Source organism: Thalassophryne amazonica, chromosome 5, assembly GCF_902500255.1.
Source record: "Thalassophryne amazonica chromosome 5, fThaAma1.1, whole genome shotgun sequence".
Classification (NCBI taxonomy): Eukaryota; Metazoa; Chordata; class Actinopteri; order Batrachoidiformes; family Batrachoididae; genus Thalassophryne; species Thalassophryne amazonica.
The window spans coordinates 69,565,822-69,591,991 of record NC_047107.1 but is presented as its reverse complement, the minus strand read 5'-3'; the positions used below and the strand labels follow the sequence as shown (position 1 = coordinate 69,591,991).

The following is a 26,170-nucleotide window of genomic DNA, read 5'->3' as shown; positions in this document are numbered from 1 at the left end:
ATCATTGACAATGTGTAATGTTACCTATAGCTCCTCCTGTTGAAAGGCCGGTGCAATCACCACTCAAATTGTTATTCCAATATTATTATTTATTTCCAACAAAAACTAAACGTTTTCAAGAACCTGTTTCAGCAGTAACACTTGCATTTACATTAACCACTTAGATAATACATCAGTGCAGCGTCTGCTTATTTATTCAGGTCTCAAGTATAACTCGGGGGTGTGTGTGTGTGTGTGTTTGATGGTCACAGAGGTGATCTTATAAACCATAGCAGCAGGCTGAAACAACACAAAATCTCCCATAACTTATTTTCTATACTCATATATACCAATTAAGGGTCATGGAGGAGCTGGAGCCTATTCCACTGTATCACTGGGTAAGAGGCAGGGCACACCCAGGACAGCATGCCAGTCTATCGCAGGCCACATGTAGACAGGCAGACAATCACACCTACAGTCAATTTAGAGTCATCAATTTACCTAACTTGCATGTCTTTGGCTGTGGGAGAAAGCTAGACCACTTGAAGGGAACCCATGCAAACACAGGGACAACATGCAAACTCCACACAGAAAAGGACCAGCGATTGCAGCACTTTCTTGCCGTAAGGCAACTGTGCTAACCGCAAAGCTACTGTGCCACCCAATCTCCAATCACAAAACACAATTTCATGACAAAAAGCAAAAAGATTTAAAATAAACACATGGTATGTGAGCAGGCAGGTGCAAGGAGGCCAGTGATAACAGACTCTTAAAACTGCCTACGACTATAAATTCTGTTTCTACAAGAGAATGAAAAATACTTTCCCCAGTATCAAAGACAGTCAAAAGATGTGTGTGGCCTAACTCCAATTATTGCCCATACCAATATTTCATCTAAATGTGATTAAGAGAAGAAAGCATCATGGATTAAATGGGCTAGATGAACTTAAAACAGGTGTTACAGTCTTATTCAACTTCTATGAACTATACACAACACATTTAATGTTTGTACAGTTTAACATCCTCACAGCAGGTGATGTTTAAAAAAATGTGAAAGATCTTTGCTGTTCTGCCTAAAAATACTTGTTAAAGCATGAAGGAGGAAAAAAAACAGTCATACATAGTCTTGTAAAAAAAATCTGAGGCACAGTATCCAGGCCATAGGCGATAAAAAGATCTTTTTTTTTTTCTTTTTTTTACACTATGGCAGCATGTGGTTTTCAGAGGCTTTCCAGCACTGACACAAAACATGTCTTCAGTCTGCAGCAATCAAGTCTGACCAGATTCAAAGGAATTTAACTTATAATGCAACTGTACAGCAACAAGTGTTCAAGTGTCACAGTCCCAGTGATGCTTTGAGCAAAGACGCCATATCTTCAGGTATAGTCCCCTCAGCACCTAGACAACAAATGATACATTTTGAAGCTTTAAGACTACATTCATCATAGTCACTGACACAAAGTTTTAAAATAAATGACAGAATGGGAATTAAATCAATGTGGCTTATCAGTCAGCTGACAGTAGAATCATAATCATTTCACAAAACATTTTAAAAAAAAATCAGTTTAGCAGCTGTGCTTGATAACCAATTGCTGTGGCTGCTTCACTACAATGGCTCTCCATGCTACATTAGATGGGTAGCTTGGAAATGGCTCAGCAATTACCCCAGTGAGCAAATATTAACATTCAACCTAATGTGTGTTAATCAGGTAAAACTGGGTGTATCTCCAATAATGAATTCTATGTTTAACCCTGCAGCGAGGGTGAATGATGCTGACATTTAATACATCTCAGCCTTAAACTGATGACAATGTAAACATACATATTGACATCACATGCAGTCAAGGCGTCATCAGAAGAGAATTTCAGTCCATCAAATACCAAAAGAACTGAAAGAATACTGTTGACAATGACAAGAAGAGAGGTTTCCGTGGCAATACTTAATCATGTACATAAAATCATTTAGATGTCCAGTGCCATAGTTTAAAAGGCCCTTTGGGGTGGCTGCTTTTCTAGAACTTCTACAGTGCATCTGGAAAGTCTTCACACTGCTTCACTTTTTTTTCCCACATTTTGTTATGTTAAAGCCTTATTCCAAAATGGATTAAATTCATTTTTCCCCTTCAAATTCTACACACAATTCTCCATAATGACAATGTGAAAAAGTTTTTTTTTTTAATTTGTCCAAATTTATTAAATTTATTTATTTGAAAATGCATGTCAAAACACAAACCAAGCATGAAGTCAAAGGAATTGTCTGTAGACCTCTGAGACAAGATTGTCTCAAGTCACAAATCTGGGGAAGGGTATAGAAACATTTCTGCTGCTTTGAAGGTTCCAATGAGCACACTGGCCTCCATTATCTGTAAATGGAAGAAGTTCAGATCCACCAGGACTCTTCCTAGAGCTGGCAACCCAGCTAAACAGGGCAATCATGTGAGAAGAGCCTTACTCATGGAGATGACCAAAAACCCGATGTTCATTCTGTCAAAGCTACAGCATTGTTCTGTTTAGAGAGGAGAACTTTCCAGATGGACAAAGATCTCTGCAGCAATCCAACAATCAGGTCTGTATGGCAGAGTGGCCAGACGGAAGCCACTCCTTCGTATAAGGCACACGGCAGCCCACCTGGAGTCTTCCAAAATGCATCTGAAGGACTCTCAGACCATGAGAAACAAAATGATCTGGAGAGACAAAGATTGAACTCTCTGGCATAATTGCCAGGCATCATGTTTGGAGGAAACCAGGCACCATCCCTACAGTCAATCAATCAATCAATTTTATTTATATAGCGCCAAATCACAACAAACAGTTGCCCCAAGGCGCTTTATATTGTAAGGCAAGGCCATACAATAATTACGTAAAAACCCCAATGGTCAAAACGACCCCCTGTGAGCAAGCACTTGGCGACAGTGGGAAGGAAAAACTCCCTTTTAACAGGAAGAAACCTCCAGCAGAACCAGGCTCAGGGAGGGGCAGTCTTCTGCTGGGACTGGTTGGGGCTGAGGGAGAGAGTGGTGCATACAGAGCAAAAAGAGAAAGAAACACTCAGTGCATTATGGGAACCCCCCAGCAGTCTAAGTCTATAGCAGCATAACTAAGGGATGGTTCAGGGTCACCTGATCCAGCCCTAACTATAAGCTTTAGCAAAAAGGAAAGTTTTAAGCCTAATCTTAAAAGTAGAGAGGGTGTCTGTCTCCCTGATCTGAATTGGGAGCTGGTTCCACAGGAGAGGAGCCTGAAAGCTGAAGGCTCTGCCTCCCATTCTACTCTTACAAACCCTAGGAACTACAAGTAAGCCTGCAGTCTGAGAGCGAAGCGCTCTATTGGGGTGATATGGTACTATGAGGTCCCTAAGATAAGAAGGGACCTGATTATTCAAAACCTTATAAGTAAGAAGAAGAATTTTAAATTCTATTCTAGAATTAACAGGAAGCCAATGAAGAAAGGCCAATATGGGTGAGATATGCTCTCTCCTTCTAGTCCCCGTCAGTACTCTAGCTGCAGCATTTTGAATTAACTGAAGGCTTTTCAGGGAACTTTTAGGACAACCTGATAATAATGAATTACAATAGTCCAGCCTAGAGGAAATAAATGCATGAATTAGTTTTTCAGCATCACTCTGAGACAAGACCTTTCTAATTTTAGAGATATTGCGTAAATGCAAAAAAGCAGTCTTACATATTTGTTTAATATGCGCTTTGAATGACATATCCTGATCAAAAATGACTCCAAGATTTCTCACAGTATTACTAGAGGTCAGGGTAATGCCATCCAGAGTAAGGATCTGGTTAGACACCATGTTTCTAAGATTTGTGGGGCCAAGTACAATAACTTCAGTTTTATCTGAGTTTAAAAGCAGGAAATTAGAGGTCATCCATGTCCTTATGTCTGTAAGACAATCCTGCAGTTTAGCTAATTGGTGTGTGTCCTCTGGCTTCATGGATAGATAAAGCTGGGTATCATCTGCGTAACAATGAAAATTTAAGCAATGCCGTCTAATAATACTGCCTAAGGGAAGCATGTATAAAGTGAATAAAATTGGTCCTAGCACAGAACCTTGTGGAACTCCATAATTAACCTTAGTCTGTGAAGAAGATTCCCCATTTACATGAACAAATTGTAATCTATTAGATAAATATGATTCAAACCACCGCAGCGCCTTTAATACCTATGGCATGCTCTAATCTCTGTAATAAAATTTTATGGTCAACAGTATCAAAAGCAGCAACAGACTCTTTTTCCAGGCTAAGTGAAGATCTTCTAAATTAGTGAGACGCCATTTCCTCTCCAACTTACGGGTTATCTGCTTTAAGCTGCGAGTTTGTGAAGCATGGTGGTGGCAGCATCATGTTGTGGGGATGTTTTTCAGCAACAGGAACTGGGAGACTAATCAGGATTGAAGGAAAGATGAATGGAGCAAAGTACAGACACATCCTGGATGAAAATCTGCTCCAGAGCGCTCTTGACCTCAAACTGGGATGACTGTTCATCTTTCAGCGGGACAATGACCCTAAACACAAAGCCAAGATATCAAAGGAGTGGCCTCAGGACAACTCTGAATGTCCTTGAATTTTCCAGCCAGAGCCCAGACCTGAATGTGATTGTACATCTCTGGAAAGATTTGAAAATGGCTGTGCACCGACGCTACTACGACTCTGGCCTTGTGGCTGTGATTTTTTCACACCTTCTCAGACGCTCCCTATGTTGTTTTCTTTCAGCTTCTGTTCCACCTTTCTCCTACAGCTGTCCTTTGCTCCCCCCACGTAGTGTTTCACCTCCCGCTGTGCTGCCTTCATCACCTCCATGTCTCTGTTTCTGAAGGTGGCCTTCTTCCTGTTGAGGGCAGCTTTGACCTACCACAATACCCATATTTTGTTATTAGGGTAAGAATGGACAGTCTTGGTTGGGGAGACCACGTCTGCACAGAAGTTAAGGTAATCCATTAGACATTGTGTCAGCCCCTATATGTCCTCACTGTTCAGGTTTATCAGCTCATCCCAGACTGCGGTGTTGTAGCAGTCTCTCAGGGCACCACCTCCTAACCGACTGTGTGGTTACCAGCTACCTTTGGACCAGGGAGGTGTACTGTGGTTGTAGGTGAACCAGGTTGTTGTCAGACTTCCCGAGAGGGGGGAGGGGTGTGACTGTATGCATCCATATAGCAAGTCAATTGTCCTGTTGTTTCTTGTTGGATAGTTCACAACCTAGTGAAAAGCAACCAAAGTAGAGCCCAAAGTTGCATGGTTAAAATCCCCAGAAATGATCATCAGTGCCTCAGGGTGCTTTGTCTGTAGCCTTTCTGTGATGGAGTGAATCTTCTCACATGCAGTGGCTGCGTCCACTATCGGGGGGATGCGAACACACATGGTGATTACGTGACTGAGCTCCCTCGGTAGACAGTATGGCCACAGGCTAATGGCTAGCAGCTCGAGGTACCAGCAACACAAGAACGCCTTTACAGAGATATGTCCTGGGTTACACCAGTGGTTGCACGATTAGTCCCCCACCTTTGCTTTTCCCGCACACTTTGTCTCTGTCGGCTCTCACAGCAGTGAATCCCAGTATGCCCACATTAGGGTCTGGTACAAAGTGGGTTAGCCACGTCTCTGCACAGATAAACAAGCTGCTCTCATATAAATCCGCTGGTTTTTCAGTGCGGACAGCTCGTCGATCTTGTTCAGCGGCGACTTCACATTTCCCATGATCACGGAGGGAATTGATGCTTTGTCACGCCTCCGGTTGTCTGCTAGCTTAGCTTTTAGCTTATCCCCGGCGTTAGAGCCCCTGGGTCTCCTCCTCAACTCTGCCGGGATGAGGTGTCGTATCCCAGCTCGTTCCTTTGTTTTCAGAACCAGCAGTTTCTCTGTTGAATAAGTGAAAAAGCTGGCTCCTGGTCACATTAAAAAGTTAAAAATATGCACAGGGTATGTATAAAGCACACAATGTCTTTGTGAGAAAAGCAAAAGGGTAGAAAGGATAAGAAAAAAGAGCTAAAACAAACAAACAAAAAAAAAAAACAAAAAAGGTAAAACTGGAGGTGATGGTCTAGTGGTTAAGGTGTTGGGCTTGAGTCCAGAAGACCATGGGTTCAAATCCCCGCCTGACTGGAAAATCACTAAGGGCCCTTGGGCAAGGCCTTTAATCCCCTATTGCTCCCGGTGTGTAGTAAGCGCCTTGTATGGCAGCACTCTGACATCGGGGTAAATGTGAGGCATAATTGTAAAGCGCTTTGAGCATCTGATGCAGATGGAAAAGCTCTATATAAATGCAGTCCATTTGGAGAGCTACTGGAGAGGCAGCAGTCTCCCACAGCGTCACAACAGTGTAGTTGTCATTATGGGATGTTGCGAGTAGAATTTTGGGGGGGAAAATTAATTTATTCCATTTTGGAATAAGGCTGTAGCATAAAATGTGGAAAAGGTGAAGCACTGTAAACACTTTCCAGATGCACTGTAGTTCAAATGCTCAACAAACATGGCATTGAAAATATGTTGGGAAAACAAGCATCTCATCTCTTGACTTTCTGCGTTTTCTTTTATGAAACAGTATAAACACACCCACAACAAAAAAAATTTTGTCTTCTTACCCTCATCAGCAGCTGTCATGTCCTGCTCCAGTTTGAGTTTCTTCTGACTAAGCTGCAGCATGCAGTCCTCTATGCTGTCCTTACTGATCAGCTTAATCACACGCACAGTCCTGAAACAAGCAGTTATGGACCGTCATTTGCTAAATACTATTTTCAAGGAGCGGTCTCACCAAAGAAGGCCCATTAACTGAATAATTACCCAACAATGTGATCCTGTCACAATCACTGTGCACAAAAACTGTGATGGCAAAAACTGAATGCTCAAGAGATCAAATCCAATGAAACCTGACAAATTTAAATATCCCTTCACAGTGACATCTAGTGGCCAAATACATGTTTCATTTGCAAATAATTAATAAAATACATCCATATTATAGGCATAATGGTGGCCAAGTGGTTGGTGTACTTTGTTTCAGTGCAGAAGGTTCCCGGTTCAAACCCCACCCCTGCCATATTCCTCCATTTAATGTGGAGTTGCATCAGGAAGGGCATCGGGCATAAAACCTGTGCCAATTTGACATGCAGATCCACCTCGGATTTGCTGTGGTGACCCTGAGTGCAAACAAGTGAGTAGCCTAAGGGACTTACTTTTATCCATATTATAGGCATACATATAAAACCATATTTGCTGTTGTGTTAATTCATACTGTATGTGTTTTATGTTACAATACTGTATGTACAGAAATTTTAATAGAATTCTTATGTAGTACCCATGGACATTATCCAATATGCGTTCAGTATATTTATGAAGAAAAATAATCCCTTTGATTGTGCTAAAGCCAAGAGGGACGGTTTTTCCTTTTAACTCAAAATCTCTCCTGCTTTGATGAATTATCCTCTTCTTCTATCATTAATTCTGTTTTATCAACACACAATATCCAAAACATGACTTCAAACTATGAGTCCTCAAGTTATGCTGACGATCAAAAACAGTACAGTGAAACCTCGGTTTTAGAACTTAATTGGTTCTTAAATGTTCTTAAACTGAAACCAATGTCCCATAAGAAACAATGTAATATGGATTAATCAGTTCCTGGCCCCCAAAAGAACACCGGCGTTTTTACCTATTTAACAGCATTTCATGCATCAACAGCAGATAAAATACAAAGAATATGCATAGTATCTTATACAAAATACTGTACAGTAATGATAATGAAACAGACAATTTAATTTCACCTTACCTATACAGAAGAGGCCATAAGAACCCTATTCAGGACTTTTGAGGTCCATTGGACCCCATGGCAATTGCTTTCTCCATATTGTGGTCACTGAAGTCTGGAATAGGGTTAATGTTATGATTATGGGAAAAAAATATGCGGCTCATAACGTTTAATGTCCACAAAGTGAAGAACCACCACGCAGTCCCACAAAAATCTGATTTAATGAACACCTGAAGACGAACTTTCTTGCTTTTTCTTTCAAGTTTATTAGCGGATTGCAACCCAACACAGTGCATTACCGTCACCTACTACGGCGGAAGTGTTCGTGAACCAAGCCTTTGTTCGAAAAGTGATTCATTTTTCATTCAAAAAATGTTTGTGAACAGATTTGTGCGTAAAGAGAGCTGTTCTAAAACCGAGGTACCACACTATTATATATGAGGCAGGCTGAATCAATAGCAGAAAGGGTCAGTACACAGAAACACACTATAGAAATAATAAAGCTACCAAAAGGCAGTCAGAAAATTGAGGCAAGACTTCTGAGGTGTGTTTAAAATTTTTTGAAAATGGGTTTGTGTGATGTTTCAATTGATCACAGAGCACAAAACCCATAAATTATTCAACTTTCATTTTTCATTGTTAAGGAAGTTTGTGACTCAAAACAGATACCCTAGTTGACAGAGTTGTTTTCAGTCACTCACTAGACAGGGCCATCTCAGAAAATTTTGCAACAGTTTGAGAGGCAATGAGGCAATATTTAGTATGGGTATGCAACCTCTTCCTTTTCATACAAATTCCACAACACTGTTTCAAATTCAGGTTATTGCAAAGGTTTTGGAACACTGTTATAAGTTTGCCATCACTAAATAGCATGCATGTTTACAGTCCAAATTCAAACATTGTTATCCTGTGGAAGTACTGCATTTTACAGAAAATCTTATTTTGGTCAACTTGTTTTTTTGGGGGGGAGGTGTTAAGATTTTGCTCTCTAAATTACAATATGAATTATTATCATTATTAAAACCATCTTTCAAACATCAAGTTCCACACTGGGGTTACGGTATGTGTAAATGCCAGGTTACTGCTGTTTGCGATGACTGTTGCGCGAGTTGCTCATAGAAAATAAATTCATCCGTATTAATTACCTTGACTGGCCCACACGGTGACATCTGTCCTCAGCCTGTTTGTCGTTGTAGGGATTACAGTCAATGTCATGTAGAATGACTACATTAGCTGAGGTGAGATTAATGCCGAGGCCACCAGCGCGTGTCGACAACAGGAACACAAATATGTTGGGATCATTGTTGAACTTATCAATCAGCACAATCCTACAGAACAGAGATATTTGCACAATTACACATCAGACAATTTAGTAGAGGTCTAACGACTTGCTGACATACCAGAAACCTGAAGCAAGAATTTGAGACACATAGGTACACAAAAACAGACCAAATCCTGACAAGAAACCTCAGCATTGGTGACATAACTAATCTGTTAGCAAAATCACAAGTAACTAAAATAAATACAATAGATTAATTCCCAAATCATTTTTTTTTATTATAATTATTTTTGTCATTGGCTCTAAATGTTCAGGATTAAATCTGCTTGGGGAAATGGCTGTATGACCAGAAGGTCATAGGTTCAATACCCCAACCAGACAGCAAAATAACAAAGGCACCATTGGGCAAGATCCTTCGTTTCAAAGTTACTTCTGACGTGGAGTTAACTGCCTTGTATGTTTGCACCTTGACACTGGTGTGTGAACAAGCGAATGTAAAGCACTGCATAAAATGCATTCACTCTGTGTCGCATAAGTCTTACCTGTCAGCTATGGGCGTGGATCCATCCAATCTGACGTAATCATGCATGAGGTGTTTCAGCAGTACTTCCACAATGTCCAGCATCATGGTGAACTGACTGAATAACACCACCCGATCCCCCTGCAAGAAGAGTCAAAAATAAAACAATCTACACACGACTCAGTACTAAAAATCTAAAAGGGAGAAATTAATAAATGGGTACAAATTCTGTAGTTATGCCAAAAATTTATAAAAGATGCTTCCCACTGCCATCACTTTAACAGCTGTATTAAATTATTACTTTTTCTTTAAGAGAAGCCAGCAGCTCTGTAAGGTGGTGGAACTTCCCAGAGTCAAGTAGGAGATTGTTTTCCAGCTGGTAGGAATTGATAGAAGAGTATTGCTGGCACAGACGATGCAGCTCAAAGTCTGACATCACCTCCATGTCCTCCTGGATCAGAGCAGCATTGGCATCAACATGAGTTGGCTCCTGAGGGGGAAAAACAGGAACTATTAAACATGATGGCACAAAGAAACAGCCAAACATACAAAGACACTAAGAGGAAGCTTCTCACAGAAGGGAGTAACAAAAATAAACAAACAAAAACAAACAAAAAAAACCCCATTTAATTCTGTGGCAGTGGTAGAGATCAAGTAGGATACCACACGTGTATATGTGTGCGGCATTATATACAGTGTTAAAATTAAGGCTTTGAACTGGTTCGTAGAATGAAAACAAACCAGAAACTTTTGGTATTTTGCTAGGAATGTAAATGAAAGCAGAAACTTTATATTTTTTTAATCTACTGGAACAGAACCATTAATTTAAAATAATGGTAACCGGTTAATACCATTATTTATTTTGTTCTTGAAAAGGTTTCCATTTACAATGACCCGGTGAGGACATACGACTCCATTAATGCTCCAAGCCCAAACAGTTGGTGGTGGTTATGCACCGTATCAGTTTGCAAACCGTCAAACTCGACAAAAGAAGATTACGACAACGACTCGGTGAGGTTCACTTCCGCCTGTTGTTTATTTTGGATGTTGATGACGGGACAAAGCGCTTTAATGTACGAGTATTACAGGATAAAAGATGGTAACCAAACCGGCCGACAATTGACTTTGACATGCTTAAAGTAGTTTTCGGGTGGTCATACATTAAAAAATGATTTATTTTGCATTTCTTTTATTTTAAAGAACACTTATCTTCTTTTTGAAACACAGGGATGGTATTTACTGATAAAAGCTTTTGTTACCATGCCATGTGGCAAGAATAATGTATAACAACCAAGGCAAAACCTGCATTTTAATAAGGGTGAGTAGCACACCTGTTAACTGGTTTAAAAGACCCCCCCCCCAAACCCCCCCCCCCTCTGCTTTAACAGAGCACTATATTTCTGTAGTAAAACAAACACACAAACAACATCAAACCCAAGAACCACCAACCCCCAACAAACAAAAATGTTACCAAGGAATTAAGTCAGACCTTGAGCATGAGTTTGCTCATGGCTTGTAATTTGTCAGTGCTGTAGTACTGTCTATGCAGCAGTGGGTGATTGGCCATCTTCCTCAGCTGCATCATGACATTACACAACTCTCGTTCTGTGGAGAAAAGGTACGAAAAATGATCACATGCCAAAGATTTGCTACACAACATAATGCATTGAAGCTTACTCTCGCTGTTGCTGGAAGCCTTGAGTTTACTGAAGAGTGTCTCATAGAGACGTTGCTGTTTCTCACTCATTGAGCAGAACTCTATTTTCTCTTCCTTAGCTGGCAGCTGCTTGAGGACCTGGAGGAAAGAAAAAGAGCATCAGCAATTCAAAACACCAAAATAATGTTGCAACTTGAAATTACCCTTATTATGAGCACAATGACCACCAATATAAAGGCAGGGCACAGGATATATGACTATACCCGTTTTTTGTGCATTGGACATTATAACAAGTAATGCAATGGACAAAATTTTAATGTACTAGCAAATTACCCGCCCTATGGGTGTGAACTTTACTATGCAAAGATTTCGAATGCTACAATCATATATCATGGAATGGAATTACAATCATCATTTCGTCATTTACCTGCAATAAGACAGTCATGATGGGGACATTTGATCAGAGTTTTATCATTGTTTATATGCAGCTATGTAAAAATAACACATTTTGATGCCACTATTTCTACATTAGTATCACCACACCCACACCCCACTCTCCTATCACAGAACCTTGGGGTAGACAAGGTTGTTGATAAAGGTTTCCTCCTTGTCTTCATGGTTCTTCAAAGATTTTTAAATGCTCACCGTCCCGGCTGAACAGCCTGTTTGCTGTGAGAAATGCGGTTCATTTGGATTCAGTACTGATTAACACTCCCAGCTAGATGGTATGGTAATGTAGCTGTCGGTCTACCAACCGCCATAAAATGTCACAGAAGAGTTGTGGATATGTATATAGCTAGCTAGTATTAGAGTCTGAGAGGAGATCACGTAATGCCACATTTATATGAGTGGCACACGAAAATTAGACCCCCCCCAATTAGGGATGGGTATTGATAACATTTTATCGATATCGATGCCATTATCGATTCTGCTTATCAATCCGATTCCTTATCGATACCTTGTGAATTTTGTACTAAAAGTAGGCTTTACAGGTTTACTATGTATGTTATTGAGTCTTAAAGTAAATAAATATGAAATTGGTCACGGTATCCTTGATCTCTGAACATAAATAAAAATAAACAAAACGGTGTTTCACTTTGAAGTTATTAATTCCGACTGGACTCTATCATTCTAACTTGACTCATCAGAGAGCCGCGCAGCATTTGGAGCTGTGTGAACAGAACGGAGGACGATTCTCGTCTCTTTCTCGCAACAAGACAGGAGTCCCAGTTAGTAATTTTAATCCGCACAAAAGTGACTCACGATTTCACATATTCAGGGATGAAAGTGGTGAAAAACAAAAAAAGCTGAAACCCAAAATTACCCCCCCAACACCACCTGCACGAAAATGTTTGAATTCTAGAAGCTCTGAAATGCAATCTGGGACTAGTGAGTGCAGCATCCATTTAGGTGAGAAAAAACAAAGCAACTTTCCTTATTCAAATTCATTCCAGTAGTATTCTGCTCTTACTAGGATGCAGCAGTTTTCCAGCTTGGCAGATAGTTCTGGAGGAAATCACTGAAGAAATTAACACATTAAAAATATGGTTTGACCGAAACAAACTGTCATTAAACTTAAATAAGACAGGGATGAAATGGAGGTGTAAGAGTCACTAGGTGTTCACAGGAAACACTTATTTATTTCTGTATGTATTTATTTATGTTCATTGTTAGTTGCTTTTATATTTTCTGTTGTGTTTCTATTCAGGTTCTTTTTGTCTCTTTCTCTAAAATTGTATATAATAAGCATTAGATTATTAATATATAAACAAAAATAAATTTAAGAAATATTACAATTTGAAAACAAATGCACCCGAACGTGATGACAGCTGCAAATGCGTAATGCTAACTTTTAACACTGAAAATGCCATAGACATGCTAACGTGTTAGCATTGCTCCCGTTTTTAAGTTATAAAATACATCAACTGTTTCAGAAGGCCATAACAGGTCGGTTTAACACAGAAAAGGTGAATAATACTCACAGACGTATGCTCTTTAGGGTTTTAGCGGGGGAAAATTAAGCGAAAAAAGAAAGTATAAACGAAGCAACAGATCAAAGTATTGCTTCAATCTGCGAACCACTGTTTCGATTGGTTCAAGGTTCAGAGCAAAGCCGCGCTGCATAAAAGTTGATCACGGACCCGCTGCAGGGTCTGTAATCAATGTAGAGAAATTATCATTTTCCTGACAAACACCCCCCAAAACAACGGCCACTCTGAAGGACCGATAACAGAATCGTTAAGCACAAAGCTTATTGATGTCGGTGGATCGAATCATTTCTTAACGATACCCGAAAGGAACCGGTTCTCGATACCCATCCCTACCCCCAATGTTACTCCAGTGTCTAGCTAGAGGACACAGAATGAAACGATCACATAAACCATTTCGGCGTGATGTGGGAACAGAGGGATGGACAGACTTTTCGTGCTCCCGTCCAGATGGTGGCAGTAACGCAGCTGTTGGTCTAGTAACCGCCAAAAAACTTTATGAAAGAAGAAGAGTTGTGGCAAGTTAGCATGTTAATGCTTTTGTCTGAGATGATGGTACCTAATTTTAAATACCTATGAGAAGTATGTGAAAATTAACCCCCCATGTTACTCCAGGGTATACAAAGATGACAGAATGAAAATGACAGTGATTGGACAAGCCGTTTCGGTGTGATGCAGCATCAGACGGACATTTGACAAATTCTAGAACAGATAGTCAGCCTGATTCTGCAGCACTATTGGGACAGCTAGGCAAGATATCATTAGGTCTTCTGAGAACATAATATTAACAGTTTCTTCCACATCAACTATATTTAATATTTACAGTTTCTTCCACATCAACTCACTTCACTCTTGACTCTTCTCAGGATAAATGGCTTCATTATAAGTTTTGCCTGAGAAATACGATCCCTCTCAAAGCGGCTTTGCTCCTCATAGGATTTCTGATAAAACAAACACCTGGGTCACAATGGGTAAAAATCTCAAATCACAGAGCAGTTCACTTACATAAACATCTATGCTTTCTATTAGAAAACTGAAAATTAAACATTTTTCTTTTAAACCTTTCAAGTAACTGGGAAACAGCAGACGATGCACACAAAGTCAGTGGTCAAAGGTTGGGTGCATCTCCACAGCCTGTTGTGTTATGAAAAAGTAGCAATGGTATTGTAACCAAGAGTAGTATGTCAGAGATTCATAAAAGAATATCCAAGTAATGATAACATGGGATCATGTTAGAAGACGGAGAGAAAGATTGTAGATACACTTACCATAGAAAACATTTTGGAAAGCTGGTTAGTTGTGTGAGAAAACATAGAAGGCATGATAAAGTTCAGTAGAGACATCAGCTCCAAGAGGTTATTCTGTACTGGCGTGCCTGTCAGCAACAATCGATGTTCTGCCTATAAAAGGAGACAGTGTGCAGAGAGAGAACAGTGTAGTAATACTGGCAGTGATTTTCAACACTTCAACGATAAGGCAAGAAAAGTAAACTGTTATGAAGAAAGATATGCCACAGAATTATTGGTTGAGAGAGTGGTGCCACATTTAATACATATGAAAATTTGAATTAACGCACATTAATCGCCATAAGGTGGCGGTAGCGCAAAGTGTTCATATTCTTCAACATGTGTCCTTCATCAAATACAGCATACTTCAGTGGTAGCTTGCGGAAAAGACTGCGGTCATTGTCATTTCCTATCGCCAAGTTATACCTGCCCAATAAAGCAAAAAGAGCACATCAAATTATTTATGTCAAACTGTGCAGTGCAAAACTCTACATTTTAAGCCAATAATACCATTAAACTGCAATACGAGGTCTGTCAATAAAGTATAGGTCCTTTTTATTTTTTTCAAAAACTATATGGATTTCATTCATATGTTTTTACGTCAGACATGCTTGAACCCTCGTGCGCATGCGTGAGTTTTTCCACGCCTGTCGGTGACGTCATTCGCCTGTGAGCACTCCTTGTGGGAGGAGTCATCCAGCCCCTCGTCGGAATTCCTTTGTCTGAGAAGTTGCTGAGAGACTGGGGCTTTGTTTGATCAAAATTTTTTCTAAACCTGTGAGACACATCGAAGTGGACACGGTTCAAAAAATTAAGCTGGTTTTCGGTGAAAATTTTAACGGCTGATGAGAGATTTTGAGGTGATACTGTCGCTTTAAGGACTTCCCACAGAGCGGGACGTTGTGCAGCGCTCTCAGGCGCCGTCGTCAGCCTGTTTCAAGCTGAAAACCTCCCCATTTCAGGCTCTATTGATCCAGGACGTCGTGAGAGAACAGAAGTTTCAGAAGAAGTCAGTTTCAGCATTTTATCTGGATATTCCACTGTTAAAGGAGATTTTTTTAATGAAAGACGTGCGGGCGGATTGCAGCGTCGGCTCGCAGCCGCCGCGACTCTCCGCCACAGGAAAAACACCTCTGTTGGAAGCCTTAAGGACAAGTTGGAACATGTCCAGCTGTTAAACAATTTCTCATGTACTTACTCCACTGAAAGCCATCAAAAGCCGCCTGGATTTTACAAATGGTTATCAACATGGAGGTGTTTTTCCTGTGCCGCTGCACCGCGCTGGCTGCGTCCCGGCGCGCGGACCCGTCCGCACGTCTTTCATTAAAAAAATCTCCTTTAATAGTGGAATATCCGGATAAAATGCTGAAACCGACTTCTTCTGAAACTTCTCTGTTCTCTCACGACGTCCTGGATCAATAGAGCCTGAAATGTGGAGGTTTTCAGCTTGAAACAGGCTGACGACGGCGCCTGGGACCGCTGCGCGACGTCTCGCACCGTGGGAAGTCCTTAAAGCTGTTATGGATAAGATGCGGATTGAGGAGCGGTCCAGTATCTGACTGAACCCAGCATGAAATAATCAGAAGCAGTTCCAAAAAGAAAACAAATTTATTTTTCTCCCTTTGTGCTATACATGAAATACTAAATAATCAGAGTTCTGGTGACGTGAAAAGGCGGCGCGCTCTCTCAGCGTCTCAACAGTCGGAGTCCGAACGTTCAGGACTCAGGAGTTCCGCCAACACCCCCCCAGGTGACTTTCCCAGACTGTACTCTGCGAAGGAGGAACAGAGATGAGATTATTCAACACTTATGACTACGAAATATTGTTTAGAGGCAAACTTATCAGCTACACGTTTAGGTCTGGTTTCAAAACTTAGTTCAAAGAGGCTGCTGCCCACAGCTAGTGGAGGAGCACGCCAAACAATTTCCACCAATAATTACTTATAGCTGCGTATAAACGCCAATTTACATTCACGGATAAACTTTTCAGAATATTCACCTCTGTCGTGTGCTGACAACATTTGCCTCTCACCCTCGTCCTCCTTCACAGGCGCGATGTCAGACTCTGAAACGGCCCTCAGCGTCCCCACACGGTCGTCACAAGGTCGTATTCTCTGGCAATCTTATCCAACTCACTGCTGGTTTAAATGTAGTTCTTCATCACTACATTGGTACCAGCTGGAAGTCCTCAGATCTGCACGTGAACATCACAGGTGTTGTGGATTGTCCTGATAGAGAGCCGCACGAGAATGCAACAGGTGCAGCCAATCATCGTAACAGAGGAGAGAGACTCTTCTGCAGCACATTTTCCTCAGAGAACAGCCCCAAATCACCTGGGAAGGAAAATAAACACAAAACAACCTAACCTTGTCCAGCCAAAGCCCCCCCAACACACAACAAAAGCGACAGTATCACCTCAAAATCTCTCATCAGCCGTTAAAATTTTCACCGAAAACCAGCTTAATTTTTCGAACCGTGTCCACTTCGATGTGTCTCACAGGTTTAGAAAAAATTTTGATCAAACAAAGCGCCAGTCTCTCAGCAACTTCTCAGACAAAGGAATTCCGACGAGGGGCTGGACGACTCCTCCCACAAGGAGTGCTCACAGGTGAATGACGTCACCGACAGGCGTGGAAAAACTCACCCATGCGCACGAGGGTTCAAGCATGTCTGACGTAAAAACATATGAATGAAATCCATATAGTTTTTGAAAAAAATAAAAAGGACCTATACTTTATTGACAGACCTCGTATACCTATTTAAAGCACAGAAGAGGGAGAATCTGAATTTTAGGATATCATTCTGCTCTTGGGCAATACCTCTGAATGATACGACACCAAAAGTAGCGCTGTAAAGAAAATGAACTCGAAGCTTTTACCCCAAAGAACCACACAAAAGCAGCATATATGGAATAGTTTTTGATAAATGCTGCAATCTCAGCTCACAATAAAATCAATAATGCCTGTATAATCTGTATAGGTCAAAAGTCAAAGATTTTTAAAACTTGCAAGCAAATACAAATTTAATATGTGTTTAACTTATTTTAATTTAACAAGTGCTTATATAAACTTTTATGGGACAGTTTTCTTAGGACAGGAGCTGCTGCTCCATTTTCTTTGTACTATCATCTACTATTCTGAAGAGAATTACAAAGAAAAAAGTGCAACAGCCCTCAGAGAAAGCACTGTACAAAGGTGCCCTGACACGTGCACGACTTCGATCCGTGCACTTGCACGCACATCGTCGTGACAATCCCACCTGCTGTATTCCCAGCTGGATGCTGTGCTTTGCTCCACTGGATGCCACACATTGTACACTGGACACTGCGTATATACGAGGTCTGCTAGAAAAGTATCCGACCTTTTTATTTTTTTCAAAAACCATATGGATTTGAATCACGTGTGATTGCATCAGCCAAGCTTGAACCTTCGTGCGCATGCGTGAGTTTTTTCACGACTGTCGGTTGCGTCATTCGCCTGTGAGCAGGCTTTGTGTGAGCACTGGTCCACCCCTCTCGTTGTTTTTTTATTGCGAATAAATGTCTGAACGATTTGGAGCTTTGCTGCATCAATTTTTTTCCAGAAACTGTGAGAGACCTCCAGGTGGACACCATTCTGAAAATTAATATGGCTTTCAGGGACGATTTTATGCGGATTACACAGATTAAGGAGTGATCCAGACGGTTTAAAGACCGCCCACAACTGCTGAGAGTGCGCCGTGCTCCGAGTGCCGATCGACAGGCTCAAACCCCGCTGAAACAACCAGATCATTTCCAACGTGAAGGCTTTGTTGATCCGGGACGTCGTCTGACTTTCACAAAAAGGCAGAAGGCGTGGACATCAGCACTTTTTCGGCACATTCCACTGTTACAGGAGTTTTTTTCATGGAAAGAAAAGCAGAGGGACGCGCCATGGAGGCGTTCATTACGCGGCACAAAACCACCTCCGTGTTGGTCTCACAGGACGGCTTTCAGGTGGATTTCAGACGGCTGTCGGTTGCTTTTCAGTCGTGTGATTATCAGAGAAATTGTGCATGAGCTGGACATGCCCCAACATGTCCTGTGAGGCTTCATCACGGCGTTGCTTTGCGCCATGCGGCTCCACCACGAAGCACGGAACTCCTCCGCACGTCTGTCTCAATGTGCCGAAAAAGTGCTGATGTCCACGTCTTTTCACAATTCCTGTGCTAGTCAGACGACATACCGGATCAAGACAGCGTCCAGTTTAGAAATGAACGGCACATTCCACTGTTACAGGAGTTTTTGTCATGGAAAGAGGAGCGGAGTTCCGCGCGTCGCGGTGGAGCCGCATGGCGCAAAGCAATGGCGTGATGAAGCCTCACAGGACATGTTCTGGCATGTCCAGGCTCATCCACAATTTCTCGGTTAGTCACACGACTGAAAACCCACCGACAGCCGTCTGAAATCTACCTGAAAGCCGTCCTGTGAGACCAACACGGAGGTGGTTTTGTGCCGCGTAATGAATGGCTCCGTGGTGCGTCCCTCCGCTTTTCTTTCCATGAAAAAAACTCCTGTAACAGTGGAATGTGCCGAAAAAGTGCTGAAGTCCACGTCTCCTGCCTTTTTGTGAAAGTCAGACGACATCCCGGATCAACAAAGCCTTCACATTGGAAATGATCTGGTTGTTTCAGCGGGGTTTGAGCCTGTCGATCGGCGCTCGGAGCGCGGCGCGCTCTAAGCAGTTGTGGGCGGTCTTTAAACCGTCTGGATCACTCCTTAATCTGTGTAATCCCCATAAAATCGTCCCTGAAAGCCATATTAATTTTCTGAACGGTGTCCACCTGGAGGTCTCTCACAGTTTCTGGAAAAAAATTGATGCAGCAAAGCTCCAAATCGTTCAGACATTTATTCGCAATAAAAAACGACGAGACGGGTGGACCAGTGCTCACACAAAGCCTGCTCACAGGCGAATGACGCAACCGACAGGTGTGAAAAAACTCACGCATGCGCACGAAGGTTCAAGCTTGGCTGATGCAATCACACGTGATTCAAATCCATATGGTTTTTGAAAAAAAATAAAAAAATAAAAAGGTCGGATACTTTTCTAACAGACCTCGTACAGTAGTGTTCAGAATAATAGTAGTGCTATGTGACTAAAAAGATTAATCCAGGTTTTGAAATATATTTCTTGTTACATGGGAAACAAGGTACCAGTAGATTCTCACAAATCCAACAAGACCAAGCATTCATGATATGCACACTCTTAAGGCTATGAAACTGGGGTAAAAAAAAGTAGAAAAAGGGGTGTTCACAATAATAGTAGCATCTGCTGTTGATGCTACAAACAAAACTATTATGTTCAAACTGCTTTTTTAGCAATCGTGTGAATCACTAAACTAGTATTTAGTTGTATAACCACAGTTTTTCATTTCTTCACATCTGCGAGGCATTAATTTTGTTGGTTTGGAACAAAGATTTTGCTCGTTTACTAGTGTGCTTGGGGTCATTGTCTTGTTGAAACACCCATTTCAAGGGCATGTCCTCTTCAGCATAAGGCAACATGACCTCTTCAAGTATTTTGACATATCCAAACTGATCCATGATACCTGGTATGCGATATATAGGCCCAACACCATAGTAGGAGAAACATGCCCATATCATGATGCTTGCACCACCATGCTTCGTCTTCACTGTGAACTGTGGCTTGAATTCAGAGTTTGGGGGTCGTCTCACAAACTGTCTGTGGCCCTTGGACCCAAAAAGAACAATTTTACTCTCATCAGTCCACAAAATATTCCTCCATTTCTCTTTAGGCCAGTTGATGGCCACTTTGGCAAATTGCTTTGGCAACTTGCAACCTCTTCTGCACGTCTTTTATTTAACAGAGGGACTTTGCGGGGGATTCTTGCAAATAAATTAGCTTCACACCGGCGTCTTCTAACTGTCACAGCACTTACAGGTAACTCCAGACTGTCTTTGATCATCCTAAAGCTGATCAATGGGTGAGCCTTTGCCATTCTGGTTATTCTTCTATCCATTTTGATGGTTGTTTTCCATTTTCTTCCATGCGTCTCTGGTTTTTTTGTCCATTTTAAAGCATTGGAGATCATTGTAGATGAACAGCCTATAATTTTTTTGCACCTGTGTATAAGTTTTCCCCTCTCCAATCAACTTTTTAATCAAACTATGCTGTTCTTCTGAACAATGTCTTGAACGTCCCATTTTCCTCAGGATTTCAAAGAGAAAAGCATGTTCAACAGGTGCTGGCTTCATCCTTACATAGGGGACACCTGATTCACACCTGTTTGTTCCACAAACTTGACGAACTCACTGACTGAATGCCACACTACTATTATTGTGAACACCCCCTTTTCTACTTTTTTTTTTACTAATAGCCCAAATTCATAGCCTTAAGAGTGTGCATATCATGAATGCTTGGTCTTGTTGGATTTGTGAGAATCTACTCAATCTACTGGTACCTTGTTTCCCATGTAACAATAAGAAATATACTCAAAACCTGGATTAATCTTTTTAGTCACATAGCACTACTATTATTCTGAACACTACTGTAAAATAATTATTTCGTAGCAAATTAATAATTTTTTCCTCAGAGTTGGCTGTTGAAAATGCCTCTAATCGCTTCAGGAATTACAGAAGACCATGCCAGCAACAGCTTTTTTTTCCCCCTCTCTCTAGTGCGCTGAATGAGGTGGAGAAAGCATTTGGAAAAAAAAGGTAATTATTTGTCACTTTGAACATTTCAAAATTTCCATTGCACACTTGCACGAAGCCGCGCACAGTTTACACCGGTTTACAACGAGTTTGAGACGAGTTTACTCTCGTGAACGTCAGAGTACGTGCAACTGTGTGGATCAAAGTCGTGCAAGTGTCAGGGCACCTTAGCACCTTCACTATAATGCTCCGAGAAGTGTGACACAATGCAAGAATGTTGTGCATTTATGAGTACTCACGTAGTCACTATGACATCAAAGTCAACATCTTCCCTGAGGATGTCGTATCTGAGGTAGCGACGGTCTTCCACAGACCCTGCAGCAACAACAAAAAACTTTTCAAATTTGTATTTTGAGAAAATAATTTTGAGTTTGTTGGCCCAACAAATGAAGCCATGTTGAGACTGAAATCACCAAGGCATCAGAACTCCGAATTTCAATATTAAACTACTAAATGAACCAAGCAATTCATTTGATAACATATATTGTGCAGGTGTAAACCAGAATGAATAAGCAAACCTTTTGGCACTGTGCCAGTACACTAATTATCAGAAAGACATTGCAGTAACTTGTCAGGATTGTACAATCCTGCTGCAGAGGGGTTTCATTTGCAGCATTGGGACTCAAAGTCATAGCTCATTACCCCAAGTGTACCCTCAGACACTGCTGTATGTTTACAGTAGAAACTTCATGTTTGTTCACTGACAAACTCAATTGTAAAGCTCATACAAGGATAACTTTTTGAAAGACACAATGTGTGAAAACATGAAGGAAGAGTCTTACCATAATAGACTAAAGTTCTGAGGCTTGGACACCACAGCTTCAGCTCTCTGACCCAGTTATCTATAAGACAAAGAGAAGGAAATCCCAACAGCTCACTAAAATGTTAATATATTCAAAGTCTTCTGTTGTTATTTTAGTGCCAACCAATCTTGATATTGAACACTAGTTTTAGATCTCTCACAACAGTAGAATGCTAGTGCTACTTGCCAATGCAACCATAGAATTCAGTCAAAATGTAACTACAGGCATAAATTACACTCAGTCATCATGGCTTTCAGTAGGGCTGCACAATTAATTCTATCGCAATTGTTATTGAAATATTGGTCAGAATGTGCTGAATGCTTGGTCTCGAAAGTAAAGGCCAAACAATGTCGACGTCCATTGGATTCTATGACATGTGACATATGTTAAATGGACTGCATTTATATACCGCTTTTCCATCTGCATCAGACACTCAAAGCGCTTTACAATAATGCCTCACATTCACCCCGATGTCAGGGTCCTGCCATACAAGGCGCTCACTACACACCGGGAGCAACTAAGGGATTAAGGATCTTGCCCAAGCACCCTTAATGATTTTCTGGTCAGGTTGGGATTTGAACCAAGGATCCACTCGTCTCAAGCCCAACCCTTAACCACTGAACGATAACCTCCCCGTAATGTGAAAGCTAAGCGTGACACCAGAGGATCCTCAGTTCAAATCCCAGTCTGACCGGAAAATCACTAAGGGCCCTTGGGCAAGGTCCTTAATCCCCTAGATGCTCCCGGTGTGTAGTGGGCGCCTTGTATGGCAGCAGCCTGACATCAGGTGAATGTGAGGCATTGATGTGTAAAGCACTTTGAGCGTCTGATGCAGATGAAAAAGCGCTATATAAATGCAGTCCATTTACCATTTATGCATGTTCTGTGCAAGGTATAGTGACATTAATTAGCTTGTTAGCTGTGCTCCTTAACACTGTGTGCCTTATAAATAATGTCGCAATTAAACTTGCTTTGCTTGTGGTTGCATTAAGTGGACTTAAGGTGCACTGACACTTGCACGACTTTGATCCGTGCACTTGCACGCCGTGCTTTGTTCCACTGGCTGCCACGCGTTACACAACGTCCCAACTTTATTGGAATTGGGGTTGTATGATATGAAAATAATTACCCAGTGTAGAGGATGGCACAGTGATGAGGTGAGGACCTCCTATTCCATCTTGGTAAAGCTGTGCCAGAAAAGCTATGGCCTGGATTGTTTTGCCCAAACCCTGAGCATAAAGGAGAGGAGAGAGAAAGTGAAACTGAAAATGTGCAAGTGTGAAGATACACAGACACACAACCATTTTCTTATTAGATTCTTTGTATATCTAAAAGCAATCCTCAGAAGTGTCAGTCTGCTGACATTTCTTCAGCATAAATTGGATTTTTAAAACAGGGTTGCGACACTGTCATAATTCTGAAGTCAGAGAAACATTCTGTAGGTTCCATTTTATTTCAAATATATGTTTCAATGGTCTTATAAAGTAAGCCGTCATAGGATAATGTTTTTGGGGGTTTTTTTTTGAGTGGGGGGTGTCCTTTGCCTCTGTAATGCTGCATAATAAATCATTCTTATATTCTTAGACAAAACTGTGCACTGGGGATTCTAAAGTTATTTCACTGGATTAAATGAATTATTTTGTGATCAATAACTAATTTAGGCTATAAAAATCACTTTAATAACAAAACAAAAGACAAGGGATTCATATTGAATCTCAAAAATAAAAATCTGAGATATTCAACTTACAGTGACATCAAACTGAAATAAACATTTTTTTTTTGGGGGGGGGGGGGGGGGGTCTGTGAAACATTTTCAGACATCCACATATTGATTTGAATGCACCTGGAGAAAGCAGTTTGAGACTTGAATCAATGTTCTGAAGAAAGAAACGGGAAGTAAAATTGTCATTTTTTTTTAAATAAAACACTAAAAACAAGAAATATCAAAATAACTGCTGTTTATCTCATCCCACTAATCAACTAATCATGTTGGTGTTCAGTGTAGCATGCCAGTTAGTGTCTGCCTGTCTTACCATTTCATCAGCCAGTATACCACTGAGTTTATGTTCATGCAGAAGCACCAGCCACCTCAGACCAATCAGCTGATAGGTTTTCAACTGAAACCTCAAACACAACAAATAACAGGCTCAGAACAAGAACTAAATAAATTATTTAAAACAAGTCATACTACAAACTCTGAGTTGTGGAAACAAATATAATTTACAGATCATTAAAACCGTTTATTTAATGTACACATCATATAGGATAATATGAGGGACTGCAAGTCGAGAGAATAGTATCCTGTTTTTTCTTTTGGTTTATCTTTTATGACAACATCTTTAAATGATTGATGGGTGGTAGAAGGCAAGATGTATATATCTAAACAAGAAGAACGTTAAATGTAAACCTGGTTATTTCAAGCAATGCTATCTATGATCATGCTTTGCCAATTGGAGTGGCTTGGCACAGGTTTAGTTAAAGACAGAGACTGAGCTTCTGCTGATTATTGCTCTACGAATGAACAGAACAAGAGGAAAGTAAACACTGACATTGCAGTGTGGGCTAAATTAATGATCATAAAATAGAAATACCCACACACACACACACACACTTGTTATATCAGTTTCATACAATGACCAAATGGACAATGCCTGCAGCTTTTGAAGCCGATTCCAGCACAAACTTGACATTTGTTGTATAATGCTTACAATACAAATCAAATATCCCATGGCATCCCTTGATCATCACAAGTGTTTGCAAAACTGTGAAAAATCAGCTCCGTACAAAAAACAAAGGCATAGGGTGTGAGGCAGGATACACCCTGGACAGGATGCCAGTCTTTCGCAGGGCCACACAAAGACAAACACACGAGCAATTTTTAGAATTTCCAATTCACCTGACCTGCATATCACTGGAAGTGGGAGGAAGCCGGAGCACCCAGGGGGAACCCATGCAAACAGGAGGAGAACATGCAAACTCCACACAGGTAGGAAGCTATCCCACGACCTTCTTGCTGTGAGGCATCTGTGGTAACCATTAAGCCACCGTGCTGCCCATACCTGAGCATATATTGCGAAAATGTAAGATCTAGATGTTTGCACCACTTTAAAATAAAAAAGTAATATTTGGTGATAACAATGGCATGTAATGTTTCATAATCAGGGTTGCTACAGCTCAAGGCAAGATAGATTTAAGACTTGTTTAAATGCCAGATGGAATGAAATTTAAGAATAGCATGTGTGTACAGTGGCTTGTAAAAGTATTCAGCCCCTTGGTATTTCACGCATTTTAATTTGTTTATGGCATTTCAAACACAAAAAGTAAATCGGGCTTCTCAATATAAAAATTAATAAAATGATCTTCCTTAGGCTCAAACTGAAAGTAAATCTCTACAACTTGATATAAATTAATTAAAAATATAAAAGCCAAGATGACGGGTTGAATAAGTAATCAGCTCCTTTGGTATAATTCCTGTAAATCTGTTTAATCACCAGTTTTCTTCAAACAAGGCAGGGGATGGATACATTCCAAGTCACTGAATATGTCTTGAACATATATGGTGGTAATGTCGAGGGAGCGTAGCGACCGGGGGTGGGGTGGGGGGGGTCAGCTTTTGAAAATTTAAGCTAAAAATTGGCCATTCTAGGGGTACCCAAAGGGGAAAAGCCAGGTACGACAGCCCAAGTCCCTTCATCATGTCCAGAAGGCTGGGGAAGTTTGTGGAGTGGGCAATCTCATTCTGGGTTAGCCAGTACATGGCCCTCAGTGAGGCAGTTGGAGTCCATGGACATTTTAAAGTCAAGACTTATAACCTATTTTTATTCTCTTTCTTATGAGTAGTTTTTATTTTGTTTTATTCTTTTACTTCTGTTTTTAATTAGGTATTTGATTGTTTTTATTTTTATTTATTCATTTAAATTTTTTTATGTTGAACTGTTCTGTGTGAGGCACCTTGAGACAGCTTTTGTTGTAATCTGGCGCTTTATAAGCTGATTAAATTGAAATTGAACAACATTTCGAGTCTTAAACTAAATAAATATGAAACTGGTTATTGCATCCTTAAACTCTGGACATAATAAACTCTACATGGTGGATCCTTGATCTCTGGACATAAACAGAAATAAAATCTGTTAGTTTTTGTCAAAAGCATTTTGTTTCAGACATTGACATGAATGTCTTTCCCTATCTGAGCTGAGCTCTTCAGCTCACTGAGCTGCA

The 26,170-nt window shown here is 40.8% G+C and overlaps 1 protein-coding gene and 1 long non-coding RNA gene across 3 annotated transcripts in view; one reads left to right on the top strand and one right to left on the bottom strand.

Moving 5' to 3' along the window:
• Positions 1-309: 309 nt before the first annotated feature.
• Positions 310-26,170, bottom strand: part of smarcad1a (SWI/SNF-related, matrix-associated actin-dependent regulator of chromatin, subfamily a, containing DEAD/H box 1 a) — a 65,873-nt gene continuing 40,012 nt past the window's right edge. The window contains exons 10-23 of one of the 2 annotated variants that reach the window (XM_034170485.1): positions 23,986-24,076; positions 23,082-23,181; positions 21,932-21,991; positions 21,389-21,464; positions 14,749-14,884; positions 14,441-14,572; positions 14,018-14,113; positions 11,205-11,322; positions 11,017-11,132; positions 9,829-10,017; positions 9,550-9,668; positions 8,874-9,056; positions 6,569-6,678; positions 310-1,377 (exon numbers count right to left, since the gene is read on the bottom strand). In XM_034170485.1, the coding sequence (XP_034026376.1) occupies positions 1,316-1,377; positions 6,569-6,678; positions 8,874-9,056; positions 9,550-9,668; positions 9,829-10,017; positions 11,017-11,132; positions 11,205-11,322; positions 14,018-14,113; positions 14,441-14,572; positions 14,749-14,884; positions 21,389-21,464; positions 21,932-21,991; positions 23,082-23,181; positions 23,986-24,076 (1,588 nt within the window). In that variant the 3' untranslated portion in view covers positions 310-1,315. The remainder of the gene's footprint in view (positions 1,378-6,568; positions 6,679-8,873; positions 9,057-9,549; positions 9,669-9,828; positions 10,018-11,016; positions 11,133-11,204; positions 11,323-14,017; positions 14,114-14,440; positions 14,573-14,748; positions 14,885-21,388; positions 21,465-21,931; positions 21,992-23,081; positions 23,182-23,985; positions 24,077-26,170) is intronic. The other variant, XM_034170487.1, reaches the window with a different exon arrangement.
• On the top strand, positions 1,289-23,905 carry LOC117510682. The gene is made up of 3 exons (XR_004560793.1): positions 1,289-1,426; positions 19,540-19,543; positions 23,891-23,905. It is a non-coding gene; the product is annotated as an uncharacterized LOC117510682 (long non-coding RNA).